This window comes from Salmo salar, chromosome 19, assembly GCF_965601325.2.
Source record: "Salmo salar chromosome 19, fSalSal1, whole genome shotgun sequence".
Classification (NCBI taxonomy): Eukaryota; Metazoa; Chordata; class Actinopteri; order Salmoniformes; family Salmonidae; genus Salmo; species Salmo salar.
The window spans coordinates 8498175-8515768 of NC_138309.1; the positions used below are offsets into that span (position 1 = coordinate 8498175).

The following is a 17594-nucleotide window of genomic DNA, read 5'->3' on the forward strand; positions in this document are numbered from 1 at the left end:
GTTGCAAAGAAAAAGCCATATCTCAGACTGGTCAATAAAAAGAAAAGATTAAGATGGGCAAAAGAACACATACACTGGACAGAGGAAGATTGGGAAAAAAGGGTTATGGACAGACAAATCTAAGTTTGAGGTGTTCGGATCACAAAGAAGAACATTCGTGAGATGCAGAAAAAATTAAAAGATGCCATCTGTCAAACATGGTGGAGGTAATGTGATGGTCTGGGGGTTCTTTGGTGGTGGTAAAGTGGGAGATTTGTACAGGGTAAAAGAGATCTTGAAGAAGGAAGGCTAACACTCCATTTTGCAATGGCATCCCATACCTCGTGGACGGCGCTTAATTGGAGCCAATTTCCTCCTACAATAGGATAATGACAACAAACTATTCAAGAACCATTTAGGGAAGAAGCAGTCAACTGGTATTCTGTCTATAATGTAGTGGCCACAGTCACTGGATCTCAACCCAATTTTTTATTTACTTAGATAAGTCATTTAAGAACAAATTCTTATTTACAATGACAGCCTACCAGGGAACAGTGGGTTAACTGCCTTGTTCATGGACAGAACAACAGATTTGAACTTTGTCAGCTTTGATCTAGCAACCTTTCAGTTACTGGCCCAATGCTCTAACCACTAGGCTACCTATTGAGTTGTTGTGGGAGCAGCTTGAGCATATGGTATGTAAGAAGTGCCCATCAAGCCAATCCAATTTGTGAGAGGTGCTTCAGGAAGCATGGGGTGAAATCTCTTCAGATTACCTCAACAAATTGACAACTAGAATGCCAAAGGTCTGCATATGTGTTATTTCATAGTTTTGATGTCTTCACTATTATTCTACAATGTAGAAAATAGTAAAAATAAAGAAAAACCCTTGAATGAGTTGGTGTGTGCATACCTTTGACTGGTACTGTATGTAGATATGTGTTAGAAAAAACACTATATTTCCCTTTTGACAAAGTGATGCTGAAGGTAAAAAACGTACTACACTCTCACCTACTGCCTCCTATCCATCACAAACAGACTGACAGAGAGAGGAAAGGGAGTGTGGAGAGAGAGATAATTGAAAGTAACAATTAACCTAATGGAATGATTTAATTGCATTGCCTTGACAACAGTCGTACCCAATACCCATTTATGCCAATAAAGCTCATTTCAATTTATTTCAGTTGAAAGAGAGAAAGAGGGTGGCTGAATTCCCTAACAATTGTCCTCCACCTAATCTTCCCACCTAACTGTCCTGACAGGTTCGAGCAGGATGGTCACAATAGCATGGAGCTTAGACTAGAAAGGATTGTAAAGCAGTGCTGTAGACTGCTGGAGTAACAGCATAACAGCACATCATAACAGCACACTAGAACCCTGTCCTGGCAGGCAGGAAGGTCCATTATGTCATTATCAGATTGAAACAGAGCCAAAGTCTTCTGCTAGAGAATGTTACATTGGCACTATGGCACTCAGTCTAACTGTAGCAACCCTCAATGTGAGGGCACTACAGCCTCCACCCAGAGGTCTGGACCTCGTGAGCTTGTCCTATAATAGCAAGGTTGCCAGTTCAAGCCCTGTGTTGGCTGTTCCTGCTCTATCACCACAACACCATGATTTCTTAGCAGTTGGTTGCATCATGCTCACTCCATCTTGATTTTTTTTTTAACTGCTTGTATTGTAACAGGAACAGGTAGGAGAGGAAATGTGGTCATTAGAGCAGAATTTCTGTTGAACCGGAATGGTGATTACTTTCTCCCTTCCTCCCATTCTCCCCCTCTCCGGACTGCCTGCATTGACCCTTTTTTGAAATAACTCTCTTGCTCTGACTTTATGCAGACACACTGGACTCTACCCCCACAGTCACACATACACTGACACCCCTACACACATATACACCCACACACACATAACATGCACACACATGCATACTGACGCCACACATACACACACACACTCACACACACAAACACACACACGTTCACACTCACCACATATGCTGCTGCAACTGTATTTTATCTATCCTGTAGCCTGGTCACTTTAGCCCTACCTACAGTGCCTTCGGAAAGTATTCAGACTCCTTGACTTGTTCCACATTTTGTTACGTTACAGCCTTATTCTAAAATGTATTAAATAAAATAAAAATCTCAGCAATCTACACACAATACCCCATAATGACAAAACAAAAACAGGTTTTTAGAAATATCTGCAAAAAATAAATATATGAAAAACTGAAAAAATGTATTTACATAAGTATTCAGACTCTTTGCTATGAGGTGCATCCTGTTTCCATTGATCATCCTTGAGATCATCCTTGTCTATATAAGGTCCTACATTTGTGCATGTCAGAGCAAAAACCAAGCCATGAGGTCGAAGGAATTGTCCATAGCGCTCCGAGACAGGATTGTGTCGAGGCACAGATCTGGGGAAGGGTACCAAAACATTTCTGCAGCATTGAAGGCCCCCAAGAACACAGTGGTCTCCATCATTCTTAAATGGAAGAAGTTTGGAACAACCAAGACTCTTCCTAGAGCTGGCCGCCCAGCCAAGCAATTGGGGGAGAAGGGCCTTGGTCTGGGAGGTGACCAAGAACCCGATGGTCACTCTGACAGAGCTCTAGAGTGCCTCTGTGGAGATGGGAGAACCTTCCAGAAGGACAACCATCTATGCAGCACTCCACCAATCAGGCCTTTATGGTAGAGTAGCCAGACGGAAGCCACTCCTCAGTAAAAGGCACATGACAGCCCGCTTGGAGTTTGACAAAGGGCACCCACTAAGGGAAAAAAAAGATTTAATCCATTTTAGAATAAGGTTGTAACCTAACAAAATGTGAAAAGTCAAGGGGTCTGAATACTTTCTGAAGGCACTGTATATGTACAGTACATAGCTATCTCAATTACCTCGTACCCTGCACATCGACTTGGTACTGGCACTCCCAGTATATAGGGCTCCCGAGTAGCGCAGCGGTCTAAGGCACTGCATCTCAGTGCTAAAGATGTCACTACGGACCTTGGTTTGATTCCTGGCTGTATCACAAACGGCTGTGATTGGGAGTCCCATTGGGCGGCACAAAATTAGCCCAGTGTTGTCCGGGTTTGGCAGGGGTAAGCCGTCATTGTAAGTAAGAATTTGTTCTTAACTGACTTGCCTAGTTAAAAAAAAATGTATGCAAGTTTTGTGAAATTAAGGTTAAATAAAAATAAATATTGGCATATTATTTTGTACTCCGTATATATAGCCTTGTTATTTTCTACTCCCTGTATACAACCATGTTATTTTCTACTCCCTGTATATTGCCATGTTATTTTTACTCGTTATTTTTATTCGTTATTCACTGTGTATTTATTCGTCATGTCACTATTTCATTTAAAAACAAATCTTTGTTATCTTATCTTTAACTCTGCGTTGTTGGAAAGGCCCCGCAAGTAATCATTTCACTGTTAGTCTACACCTGTTGTCTTCGAATCATGTGGCAAATACAATTTTATTTGACATTTCTCTGTCTCTCTGTCTCTCTTGCTCTCTCTCTCTTTTTCTCCTTCTCTCGGAATTCAAGGCTCCTCTGGACTGTACTGGTACCCACTGCGCAAAATTACTCATCTGTAAAAAAAATTGTGTGTATGTGTGTAGAGACTGGGTTGCTTTCAGAGTACAGCTTTTGTTTATGGTTGCATCATTTCTGGTAGTTATAGTCGGCTGAACCAATGAACCACCTTGCTGCAGTGGTCTAAACAGCAGCAGGGGAATAAATAAGGATGCGTTCCAGATACACAAATTTTGCACTGTAAGCATGCAGAAATCAGTGACGTGGTTGCTGAGACGCTTCCCCAGACATTGTAAAGATTTGATATTCTGTGCAAGTCTATTTGCCCAATGTGCGTTAACTGGAACGCACCCACAACCTTCCGCTTATCTCGGCTTCCTTCCCAGAACACAGACCTCTCAACCATCCCCGGGTGAGACGGTGCTTTGGCAATGTAAACATGTTTCCCATGACAATATATCGCCCTTGAATTGAGAGAAGAGAGAGAGAGCGCGATAAAGGCAGCATGTGGAAGATTCAATCCGCCTCTGTGTGGATGGTTAATGGCTGTCATTTATCGGTGAATCTTCAACACAACTGCTTTCTGATTACCAGAGGAGATAGAGAGGGGGAGGGAAGGAGAGGGCGAGAGTTTGCCTAAATCAATATTTTATTCACTGCACGTCTGGGCAGCTGAATACACACAACAGTATTGACTCCCTTTCTTTCTCCATCTCTCTCTTCCTCTTCACCTCTCTCTCTCTGACTGGGGGACATAAACCTATTGCGATTGACAGGTTGGTTGCATAATTTTTGTTCTCCAGCTGAGAGAGAGACAGAGGGGAGGGGGCGTGGCGTGGCGTAGCGTGGTGTGGTTGGCAGATGATTCCGTCTGGCTCCCTTGCACTCGACGTTTACTCCTCAAACCGATCACCGGGAACCCCTAACTTACCAGCCTTCAACCGTGTGTAATTAATGACCCGATTCTACTCAATGAGGTAGCTATGTTTTCATTTTCACAGCCTTTATGTAGGGTATTTGCCTATGTTGTGTATATTGTCATAAGCTCCGGTTAAATTATTTCCTTGATGACGAAGATTAATGTCTAGAAAAAGTTGAGGGAGTCTGTCCCACTCCATGGTTAATTTGTATTCGAAATCAAACAAGCAAACAAAATCTTATCCTCCAACCGTAGAAAAACATCTGACTGGTCGACTCCCTTGTCAGATCGAATCAATGGGTATGGTCAGGGTTGGCTAGGTTACCTTCTAAATGTAATCATTTACAGTTACTAGTTACCTGTCCAAAATTGTAATCAGTAAGGTAATTTTTTGGATCAACCAAACTCAGTAACATCATATAAGTGCTTTATGCTACTTTTTTGATTACTTTCCCGTAAGAGGCATTAGAAGAAGACAAGACGTCTTTAAATAGCCCACCGAACTACCTCATCCCCATGTTATTTATTTTTGCTATTTTGCACCCAAGTATCTCTACCTGCACATCATCATCTGCACATCTATCAATCCAGTGTTACTGCTAAATTGTATTTTTTTTGCCTCTATGGCCTATTTATTGCCTACCTCCCTACTCTTCTACATTTGCACACACTGTACATAGATCTTTCTATTTTTCTTTTATTTTGTGTTATTAACTGTACGTTTGTTTATGTGTAACTCTGTTGTTGTTGTGTGTGTCGCACTGCTTTGCTTTATCTTGGCCAGGTCACAGTTGTAAATGAGAACTTGTTCTCAACTGGCCTACCTGGTTAAATAAAGGTGAAATTAAAATAAAGTGCATTTGGTGTGTCATCAAATTGGTCTCTGACTGCTATGATGACACACCATCATAGCAGTCTGGTGGAACAAACTTAAACTTGCTCCTTTCATCAATGCTGAATTGAATGTAATTGAAAAACAGAAAGGTGTCATGTATTTTTTCCACAAAATTCCTTTCTGAATGTAAAAGTAATTCAAGAAGTAACATCTAGTTTTTCAAACGTGTCTGTAATCGGATTACAATATTTTTTTGCTGGTAACATAACTGATTACAGTTAGTGTTTTTGAAATCCAATTACGTATAACTGATTGTGTAGGGGCGACCGGGATGCTGCAATACAGTAGCCCACTGCAGATGGCCAGCTTCTTGTGTGTGTGTTGATTTGAAATCCGGGTCACAGCACCAATGTAGCCAACTGGGTATTGAACCTGGGTTGTCACCCCTGTTTTACTCCACTGATCTAAGGCCAGGTAACGCACTTGAACAAGAATCTGTAGCACACTTAGGCTTTAGCAGAAGTAGTGTTTAGTCATTACCCCACCACTCTGGGGTGGGAGAGAGGAAGTTGCGAAAGAGACAGTCCTGAAAAAGTCTTATTTTACAAAAGAAAAACCTAGCTCCAATTAAGGCACTTGTGGTGATCAGAGAGGATCTGAGGAAATAATATGGCAAATATTACACTTAGCCAACCAAAGGGGGGAAGGAAAGAGAGAGTTGATGAGATGGGGAGAAAGAGAGAGGGATGGAGAGAGTGTCTTGTGGTGTTAACGTATCTCTCTCCTCTCTGGAATGGCATGGTTGAGTGTTCCCTATATGTAATTTAGGGTGAAGATAATTCTCTTGGAACCACTTGTTTTTTCTTATCAGGAAAGACAACCAGGCAAACACTGTATAGGTGTGTTTGGTTGACTTTATGGGTGTAGGCAAAAGACACGCACACACATACACATACACACCTTGTGGCCCAATATTGATTGCAGATACAGTGAGCTCAAGGAGCAGTAAGTGTGGGGGACAGGTCCAACCTTAGAACAACATTATCAGTTATATGTAATGACATGGACACACACACACACACACACACACACACACACACACACACACACACACACACACACACACACACACACACACACACACACACACACACACACACACACACACACACACACACACACACACACACACACACACACAGTAAGGAAGTGTTGTGTGTTGGTGCCTACAGTTCACTGTTTGTGTCCAATATTGGAGTGTGAGCGAGTTGGTCATGAGATGGGCATCAGGGAACCTAGTCTCCCAACAACCATCAGCGGATCCCATTTCAAACCCCACCTGACAGGATCTGAAATGATGGGCTTACCAATCCTCCCAGATATAGATTGGTTGGTGATGGGCTATAGGGTCTCTCTCTCGATCTGTCCTTCTCTCTTTCCTTCTCTCTCTCTCCACATTGAAAGGGGAAGTGGTGTCTGTCTAGTCAGAAGTGTCATAGGGTTGCAGGAAGTGAAGTGGGGCTTGTGATTCTGCATCACTGTACTATCAGATTGTTTTCTACTCAGATATTATCTAATCTACCAGCTGCAAAAACATAAACACTGTCTATTTAACACACACACACACACACACACACACACACACACACACACACACACACGACCCTGTGCAAAGATTGTGTTTGTGTGTGTGTCGTCCCTCTGTTGCAGGACAGGGGAAGTTTTTAATTCCAGGTGCATGTAGCTCAGTCTACCAGAAGATGGCAGCGGTACCACAGACATGCATGTAAACACACACTAATAAAACAATGCTCAGGCAGGAAAATCAATGACCAACCAGATCAGGTGACTAACCTGATCAATGACCAGCCTTGACCACCCATACTCAACTGGCGGATGTTGCCTATATATAAAACAAATAATCTGTTGGGATTTTAACTTACTGCTGTTGAGGGTTGTAGTAGGAGAATGCACACGGTTACATTTTGAAATTTGGTAGGGCATAGTCAGTTTCCTCTTGTTATGTCATTCACTGACAGACCTTGCTTAGAGATATTTATAACCTCTCAGAAATGTCCAGTTGATCAACTACTGGCCATGTTAGCTAGATGGGTAAATTAGGATAACCAGCTATCTACATCTTGTAGTTAGCATTGCCAGATTACTCTACCCCCCAGGGGGCCCACATTGATTTTGTTGAGTCACTCAGGTATCATAACACACGGCCCTGGGCAAAATGTGTAGATTTGCAGAAAATTTGCTTTAAAACTGCAAAAGAACACAGACACTGGACAGAGGAACTCTGCCTAGAAGGCCAGCATCCCGGAGTCGCCTCTTCACTGTTGACATTGAGACTGGTGTTTTGCGGGTACTATTTAATGAAGCTCCTAGTTGAGGACTTGTGAGGTGTCCGTTTCTCAAACTAGACACTCTAATGTACTTGTCCTCTTGCTCAGTTGTGCTCCGGGGCCTCCCAATCCTCTTTCTATTCTGGTTAGAGCCAGTTTGCGCTGTTCTGTGAAGGGAGTAGTACACAGCATTGTATGAGATATTCAGTTTCTTGGCAATTTCTAGCATGGAATAGCCTTCATTTCTCAGAACAAGAATAGACTGACGAGTTCCAGAAGAAAGTTCTTTGTTTCTGGCCATTTTGAGCCTGTAATCGAACCCACAAATGCTGATGCTCCAGATACTCAACTAGTCTAAAGAAGGCCAGTTTTATTGCTTCTTTAATCAGAACAACAGTTTTGAGCTGTGCTAACATAATTGCAAAAGGGTTTTCTAATGATCAATTAGCCTTCTAAAATGATAAACTTGGATTAGCTAACCCAACGTGCCATTGGAACACAGGAGTGATGGTTGCTGATAATGGGCCTCTGTACGCCTATGTAGATATTCCATTAAAAGTCAGCCATTTCCAGCTACAATGTTAATGTTGTAAATGACTAATGTCTACACTGTATTTCTGATGAATTTGATGTTATTTTAATGGACAAAAAATGTGCTCTTCTTTCAAAAAGATCCAAGATGGCGTAGCAGTGCAGCCGTGTTTTGTTCGTCCTCTCGTGTACTTTTGTATTTTTTGTCTTTTTTTTGTATGTATTTCAATTTTATTTTCAATCTCTTTTCCATTTTAATTCAATTATACCTTCCAGTAACCTGCCTCATCCAATGTGATACAGAACCGCTATTTTTATTTTTTATTTTTTAGACCTTACAGCCAAAACCACCTAGCCATCAGCAGCTAACCAGCTAATTAGCTACAAGCTATTTAGTCATTGTTAGCCACTGCTAGCAGCCTTTACCTTCTGCACAGATACCAGCCCTTTTTTTAGCTTGGATAATACTCTCCAGCCTACCAGTATCGGACTGTTTCTCCACTACAACACTGGATTCCTGCCGTAAACCCTGGACCATTACTCCTGATCTTCACAGCTGCCACCGAGTGACCCAGTACCGAAGCTATCCCTGAGGCCCACCTCCCGGACTACTCAGTTGTTCACCCGGACTCCACCCAAACACGGCTAAAATCCACTACTCCACCGGATCCTTGCCGTAAGCTCTGGACCTTGGCACCGGATCACCGCTGCTGCCGAGTGGCTATAGTGGCTAACCCCCCTGCCCCGAAGCTAGCACCAGTTAGCCGTGAGCCAGGCACATCTCCTGGCTAGCAAACTAAATTACTACAACTACAATACTTCTTTCGCCATCTGGCTTGGATCCTTTGTCGACACTGCGCCCCGCCGCACCACCATGACTGGTCAGCCGACGAATACTCCATCCGCTGTGCCTTCAACCGGCCTCCGTCGGACGTCGGCGCAGACACTTCTATTAGCCCCGGGCTGCTAACTTTAAGCGCCGTGTCTCCCGCGTGCTAGCGTAGTAGCGACTACGCCGCAGCTTCCCTGTTCCATCTATGGCTGTACCCTGGACCCTATGATCACTTGGGTACATAGCTGATGCCTGCTGGACTGTCCATTAATCATGGTACTCCATTCTGTTTATTTTTGTTTATCTGTCGGCCCCAGCCGCGATCTCAGGCTCTGTGTGGAGTTAACTGACCCTCTCTGCCCATTCATTGCCATTTTACCTGTTGTTGTTGTTTTAGCTGATCAGCTGTTGTTGTCTTACCCGTTGTTGTCTTAGCTAGCTCTCCCAATCAACACCTGTGATTGCTTTATGCCTCGCTTTATGTCTCTCTCAAATGTCAATATGCCTTGTATACTGTTGTTTAGGTTAGTTATCATTGTTTTAGTTTACAATGGAGCCCCTAGTTCCACTCATCATACCTCTGATACCTCCTTTCTCCCACCTCCCACACATGCGGTGACCTCACCCATTATAACCAGCATGTCCAGAGATGCAACCTCTCTTATCATCACTCAGTGCCTGGGCTTACCGCCGCTGTACCTGCACCCTACCATACCCTTGTCTGCACATTATGCCCTGAATCTATTCTACCACGCCCAGAAATCTGCTCCTTTTATTCTTTGTCCCCAACGCTCTAGACGACCAGTTTTGAAAGCCTTTAGCCATATCCTCATCCTACTCCTCTGTTCCTCGGGTGATGTGAGGGTAAACCCAGGCCCTGCATGTCCTCAGGCACCCTCATTTGTTGACTTCTGTGATCGAAAAAGCCTTGGTTTCATGCATGTTAACGTCAGAAGCCTCCTCCCTAAGTTTGTTTTACTCACTGCTTTAGCACACTCCGCCAACCCTGATGTCCTTGCCGTGTCTGAATCCTGGTTTAGGAAGGCCACCAAAAATTCTGAGATTTCCATACCCAACTACAACATTTCCCGTCAAGATAGAACTGCCAAAGGGGGAGGAGTTGCAATCTACTGCAGAGAGAGCCTGCAAAGTTCTGTCATACTTTCCAGGTCTGTACCCAAACAGTTCGAACTTCTAATTTTAAAAACTAATCTCTCCAGAAATAAGTCTCTCACTGTTGCCGCCTCTTACCGACCCCCCTCTGCTCCCAGCTGTGCCCTGGACACCATATGTGAATTGATCGCTCCCCATCTAGCTTCAGAGTTCGTTCTGTTAGGTGACCTAAACTGGGATATGCTTACCACCCCGGCAGTCCTACAATCTAAGCTAGATGCCCTCAATCTCACACAAATCATCAAGGAACCCACCAGGTACAACCCTAAATCCGTAAACATGGGCACTATCCTGACATTATCCTGACCAACTTGCCCTCCAAATACACCTCTGCTGTTTTCAATCAGGATCTCAGCGATCACTGCCTCATTGCCTGTATCCGCTATGGGTCCGCGGTCAAACGACCACCCCTCATCACTGTCAAACGCTCCCTAAAACACTTCTGCGAGCAGGCCTTTCTAATCGACCTGGCTCGGGTATCCTGGAACGATATTGACCTCATCCCGTCAGTCAAGGATGACTGGTCGTTCTTTAAAAGTAATTTCCTCACCATCTTAGATAAGCACGCCCCTTTCAAAAAATGCAGAACTAAGAACAGATATAGCCCTTGGTTCACTCCAGACCTGACTGCCCTTGACCAGCCTAAAAACATCCTGTGGCGGACTGCAATAGCATCGAATGTCCCCACGATATGCAACTGTTCAGGGAAGTCAGGAACCAATACACGCAATCAGTCAGGAAAGCAAAGGCTAGCTTTTTCAAGCAGAAATTTGCATCCTGTAGCTCTAACTCCAAAAAGTTTTGGGACACTGTAAAGTCCATGGAGAACAAGAGCATCTCCTCCCAGCTGCCCACTGCACTGAGGCTAGGTAACACGGTCACCACCGATAAATCCATGATCATCGAAAAATTCAATAAGCATTTCTCTACTGCTGGCCATGCCTTCCTCCTGGCTACTCCAACCCCGGCCAACAGCTCCCCGTCCCCCTGCAGCTACTCGCCCGAGCCTCCCCAGCTTCTCCTTCACCCAAATCCAGATAGCAGATGTTCTGAAAGAGCTGCAAAACCTGGACCCGTACAAATCAGCTGGGCTAGACAATCTGGACCCTCTCTTTCTTAAACTCTCCGCCGCCATTGTTGCAACCCCTATTACCAGCCTGTTCAACCTCTCTTTTGTATCGTCCGAGATCCCTAAAGATTGGAAAGCTGCTGCGGTCATCCCCCTTTTCAAAGGGGGTGACACTCTAGACCCAAACTGCTATAGACCTATATCTATCCTGCCCTGCCTCTCTAAAGTCTTTGAAAGCCAAGTTAATAAACAGATCACTGACCATTTCGAATCCCACCGTACCTTCTCCGCTGTGCAATCTGGTTTCCGAGCCGGTCACGGGTGTACCTCAGCCACGCTCAAGGTACTAAACGATATCATAACCGCCATCGATAAAAGACAGTACTGTGCAGCCGTCTTCATCGACCTGGCCAAGGCTTTCGACTCTGTCAATCACCGTATTCTTATCGGCAGACTCAATAGCCTTGGTTTCTCCAATGACTGCCTCGCCTGGTTCACCAACTACTTTTCAGACAGAGTTCAGTGTGTCAAATCGGAGGGCATGTTGTCCGGACCTCTGGCAGTCTCTGTGGGGGTACCACAGGGTTAAATTCTCGGGCCGACTCTTTTCTCTGTATACATCAATGATGTCGCTCTTGCTGCGGGCGATTCCCTGATCCACCTCTATGCAGACGACACCATTCTGTATACTTCTGGCCCTTCCTTGGACACTGTGCTAACTAACCTCCAAACGAGCTTCAATGCCATACAACAAATGCCATACAACACTCCTTCCGTGGCCTCCAACTGCTCTTAAACGCTAGTAAAACCAAATGCATGCTTTTCAACCGTTCGCTGCCCACACCCGCCCGCCCGACTAGCATCACCATCCTGGACGGTTCTGACCTACAATATGTGGACAACTATAAATACCTAGGTGTCTGGCTGGACTGTAAATTCTCTTTCCAGACTCATATTAAACATCTCCAATCCAAAATCAAATCTAGAATCGTCTTTCTATTTCGCAACAAAGCCTCCTTCACTCTCTCCGCCAAACTTACCCTAGTAAAACTGACTATCCTGCTGATCCTCGACTTCGGCGATGTCATCTACAAAATAGCTTCCAATACTCTACTCAGCAAACTGAATGCAGTCTATCACAGTGCCATCCGTTTTGTTACCAAATCACCTTATACCACCCACCGCTTCGACCTGTATGCTCTAGTCGGCTGGCCCTCGCAACATATTCGTCGCCAGACCCACTGGTTCCAGGTCATCTGTAAGTCTATGCTAGGTAAAGCTCCGCCTTATCTCAGTTCACTGGTCACGATAACAACACCCACCCGTAGCACACGTTCCAGCAGGTATATCTCACTGATCATCCCCAAAGCCAACACCTCATTTGGCCGCCTTTCCTTCCAGTTCTCTGCTGCCAGTGACTGGAACGAATTGCAAAAATCGCTGAAGCTAGAGACTTTTATTTCCCTCACCAACTTTAAACATCAGCTATCTGAGCAGCTAACCGATCGCTGCAGCTGTATATAGTCCATCTGTAAATAGCCCACCCAATCTACCTACCTCATCCCCATACTGTTTTCTTTTACTTTTCTGCTCTTTTGCACACCAGTATCTCTACTTGCCATCATCATCTGCTCATTTATCACTCCAGTGTTAATCTGCTAAATTGTAATTCTTCGCTATTATGACCTATTTATTGCCTACCTCCTCATGCCTTTTGCACACACTGTATATAGACTTTCTTTTTTTCTACTGTGTCATTGACTTGTTTATTATGTTATTGGCTTGGTTATTGTTTATTCCATGTGTAACTCTGTGTTGTTGTCTGTGTCACACTGCTTTGCTTTATCTTGGCCAGGTCGCAGTTGTAAATGAGAACTTGTTCTCAAGTAGCCTACCTGGTTAAGTAAAGGTAAAATAAAAACAAGGATATTTCTAAGTGACCCCAAACTTTTGAACGGTAGTGTGTATATATATTTTTTTTCTTTCTTTACAAATTGATACTTGGAGTCAAATATTGCTATAATATCGTCCCCAAAACATATTGCTATAGTAACTGTATTGACCCCCCCCCCCCCCCCCAATCACTCATCCGGACGTCTTTGGAAAGTCATCAATAAGTCACATGATCTTGTGAACTAAGGCTAGGATGGATTCCATTGTCAATACCAGAAAGGCACATACATGCACTTACACGTGGGTGGTGTGTAGACAGACGGTTCCCAGGGATAGGAGATCCCAGACATGAATCTCACCCCCAGCTCCCCATTGGCCGTCTGTCAGTGATTGACATGTCTTTGTCCAATAGTTCTACCCTAGGCCCCACCTCATCCTCCCTCCCTCTATTCCTTCTCTCACATTCACTCCAACTCGCAGCTAGAGTACAGTTAGATCTTCCAACACAGAGAGAGAGTGTCTGTGTGTTATCTGAAGTGAGAGAATAGGACGGGCTCGGAGAATAGTACGGGCTCGGAGATCATGGGGTTCCCATACCCTGAGTGGGTACAGGTCAGTGAAACACTGTCACTGTGTGTGTCTTACTCTGTCTCTTTCTATTAATCTTTCTCTCTCTCTGTCTGTCTTTTCTTAGCTCAGGAAAAGGTGTGTTTTGTTACTGTTGGCTTTCTTTTATAATTGAAGTTGGTGTGTGTGTGTGTGTGTGTGTGTGTGTGTGTGTGTGTGTGTGTGTGTGTGTGTGTGTGTGTGTGTGTGTGTGTGTGTGTGTGTGTGTGTGTGTGTGTGTGTGTCTTGCATGACTTTGTCTGAGCGTGTTTGTGAGAGAACTCTGCATGCTGCCACCTGGCTGGTGAGCGTTCCAGAGTGGTTGTTGGTGGGAGGTCATCGCCCTTGGCCTCCCCAATTCGAATGAGTGCTGGCTGTACATCTAGTGTTGTCCCTTCGACTCAAGCATGCAACACAATTTCATAAGAAACTATTCCAGTCAACTCCTATTCACCCACAGACTACTAGCCCTTGTTTCTTTGTCAGAAATATGAACTGATATATGAACTTTATTTAATTTTTTATCTTTAATTTGCCACCCTCCTTTCTCTCCTCCTAATCTTCCTCCTTTCTCAGTGGCTACTCCCTGCAGCACCGGTCTAACCGGACCCATTGTTAAATGTTTGTCACTGTGAATATCGCAGCTGCACACACCTCATACTTCTTTCTCTCTCTCTCTCACTCTCTCAATAGAGAAATAAATACTTTTTTAAAAATTAAGATTTGGGGGAATTTCTCTTCTGCTTTCTAAAACAATTCTGCGAGTTCATAAAGACACACAGACATATGTCCAGAGGTGTGTGTTTGTGTGTGTGTTTAGAAGGTATGGTATTAGTTGTAGGTGGCTTTCCTGCTGTCGTGTCCTTATTTACAGAAAACAACATTTATAGAGGTGTGTGTGTGTGTGTGTGTGTGTGTGTGTGTGTGTGTGTGTGTGTGTGTGTGTGTGTGTGTGTGTGTGTGTGTGTGTTTTTAATACCTAAATGAAAGTGTGTGTGTGTAGGGTAATATAGTACGGTACATGCAGGTAACGGAAGCATGAGTATTTGCATGACGTGGGCGTTATTTCCATACGGAGTGAATGAGTGAAAGCAGAGGGAGTGAATGGAAGTGTGTGTAGACTCTCTATTTCTCTAGGAACCATTTTAGGAAATGAATGCCATGATAAAGGGGAGACCTTGCCAGGAGGGCGCACCCACACTCACACACATGCTTGCACATGCAAGCATGCACACACACACACACACACACTGCAGCTCTGTTAGTAGGACACCAGGTTGCTGATCTTGCCATGCTCTTTTTCTGGGTCTGTTTGGAGCAATCTCTCTAACCTCTCACTTGTTTCACCACGTCTGAGCAGCTCACCTGCCTCAATGTTTCTGTCAACACACACTTACTCTCAGATGGTCATAAACGTGTTCAGGAGCGCATGTCTGACCTGTTTTAGATGATTTGAATCTGCTGTTTGGGTTTTATAGAACACACACAAATACACACACACACACACACACACACAAATACACACACACACATAATGCTGGATTAAACATCACACTGCTGTGTCATACCTCCACCTTTGTCCTCTTTCTCTCTGATAATCCTATTGTTTAGTGCTCTGTGACCAGAGAGGGAGAAAGTGATGTAGAGGAGAGATGAGATATAATTAACTTTATCTTTAAATAAATCTGGAATCCGTAGCTGTGAAACTGCTAAGGCCATTTGCAATATTACAACAAAGACATTACTTCAAACCAAGAAGATCGTTTTTTTCCCCATCAGACATCAGTGCATGCGCGATAGAACAACAGAGTATTTTTTTGGACAACGATGCTCCATTAGCTAAACAAAATAAAAACAAATGCACCTGGAGTGACTGTTTCACCTTATGCGGATCTCAAATCAAATTGTATTTGTCAGATGCTTCATAAACAACAGGTGTAGATGTAACCGGTGTGAAATGGCTAACGGGATGCGCGCTAATAGCGTTTCAATCGGTGACGTCACTCGCTCTGAGACCATGAAGTAGTTGTTCCCCTTGCTCTGCAAAGGCTGCGGCTTTTGTGGAGCGATCGGTAACGATGCTTCGAGGGTGGCTGTTGTCGATGTGTGCAGAGGGTCCCTGGTTCGAGCCCAGGTAGGGGCGAGGAGTAGGACGGAAGCTAAACTGTTACATAGACTAACAGTGAAATTCTTACTTATGGGTCCTTCCCATAAGAAAAAATAACAGGAGGAATAAATACACAATAAGTAACGTTAACCTGGCTATATACACTTAGTACCAGTACCAAGTCCATGTGCATGGGTACGAGGTTATTGAGCTCCTTGCGGTCTGATGCCAAACCGTTACCATACCAAGCGGTGTTGTAGCCAGTCAAGATGCTCTCAATGGTGCAGCTGTATACCTTTTTGAGGATCTGGGGGCCCATTTCAAATCTTTTCAGGCTCCTGAGGGGGAAGAGGCGTTGTCGTGTCTTCTTCATGTGGACTATGATAATTCCTTAGTGATGTGGACACTGAGGAACTTGGAGCTCTCGACCTGCTCCTCAACAGCCCTGACGATGTGGATGGGGCCATGCTCTGCCCTCCTTTTCCTGTAGTCCACGTTCAGATCCTTTGTCTTGCTGACGTTGAGGGAGAGGTTGTTGTCCTGGCACCACACTGCCAGGTCTCTGAACTCCTCCCTGTAGGCTGTCTCATCGTTGTCGGTGATCAGGCCTACCACCATCATGTCGTCAGCAAACTTAATGATGGTGTTAGAGTCGTGCACGGCCAAGCGGTCGTGGGTGAACAGGGAGTATAGGAGGGGACTAAGCATGCACCCCTGAGGGGCCCACGTGTAAAATATTGTCCCATGTACATTGTGTAATTTACTGATGGGCCCTAACTAGCCCCATGGGGATATCCCTGGTCATTACGATCGGGTCGTGTACAGCTGCACTCTGAATTGATGATTACTTGGGTGCTGCCAGTTGTGGACAGGATTGAAATAAACGCAATCCAGGGAAAACTGTTCTGTTGCCTTCATTCCGTGACATACCATTTTTTCCTAATCATCTCGCAAATATCCTATTTACACTTTAGTCAATTTTGACACTATAATATTATTTTCAATGCCACATAATGCAATTTTCAAAAGGAGAAGTTTATGTTTTGGTTCGGTTGGACTTTAAGGAGAGTGGAAGCAGCCTTGTTATATTTTAGCATTAAGCTGTGGCTTACAGAGAAGACAGCCTATGGCAACAGTGCGTGATTTCCATTGTGTTTCCTCCTCTCCTCGTTGTCTTTAGCCTGCTACTACAGGCCATTCCTGATGTGCTGCTATTCACCAGTTCCCATTCAAACAGTCTTACCAGCATTTATCTGCATATTTACATACACACAACCTACTGCCATGGGGGGGTAACAGTAACACTAATGTTGTAGTCAGATTCCATAAACTTGTCCTTGACGTCATGTTGTCTACCTGGTCTCTCTGTCTGTCCTTGTCTCTCCCTATCTCCCTCCCCCCTCCCCCTCTACCTGTTCACCAGGTGAGCCCTGGGCACCGAGCGTACTAGCCAATAACCATGCTGCGCCAATCTGAGCCTACCAATAGCACGTTGCACCTGGTTGCTACGGATATGAGTGAAATCATGGAGAATTTGGACACTCGTGAGCTATACCTAGGAGACGGGGAATATGACACTACAGACTTTAAACTCCCAGGTAGGGTGTGTGTGTGCACATGCGAGTGTGTGTGCAAATGTTTTATTCATTGATTGATGGATTAGTTTATAAGAAGACAGTTTTACCTATCTAACTATTTATAACCTATTCATGAGCAACAAAGTGTGTGTAGTGTGGGCAGGTAAATTTTGCTCAAGGT

General features: G+C 44.3%; 1 protein-coding gene across 4 annotated transcripts in view; it reads left to right on the forward strand.

Annotated features, from left to right (window-relative positions):
- Window positions 1-4303: 4303 nt before the first annotated feature.
- Window positions 4304-17594, forward strand: part of LOC106578373 (phospholipase D1) — a 31325-nt gene continuing 18034 nt past the window's right edge. For 2 of the 4 annotated variants that reach the window (XR_014381601.1, XM_014157097.3), the window contains exons 1-2: window positions 4304-4500; window positions 17260-17434. Coding sequence is in view for 3 of the 4 variants with exons in the window: in XM_014157097.3 (XP_014012572.1) it covers window positions 17296-17434 (139 nt within the window). In the remaining variant the exon portion in view is untranslated. Of the gene's footprint in view, window positions 4501-9979; window positions 10158-13580; window positions 13736-17259; window positions 17435-17594 lie in introns of those variants that run through there. The other 2 variants (XM_082965591.1, XM_082965590.1) reach the window with 2 other exon arrangements.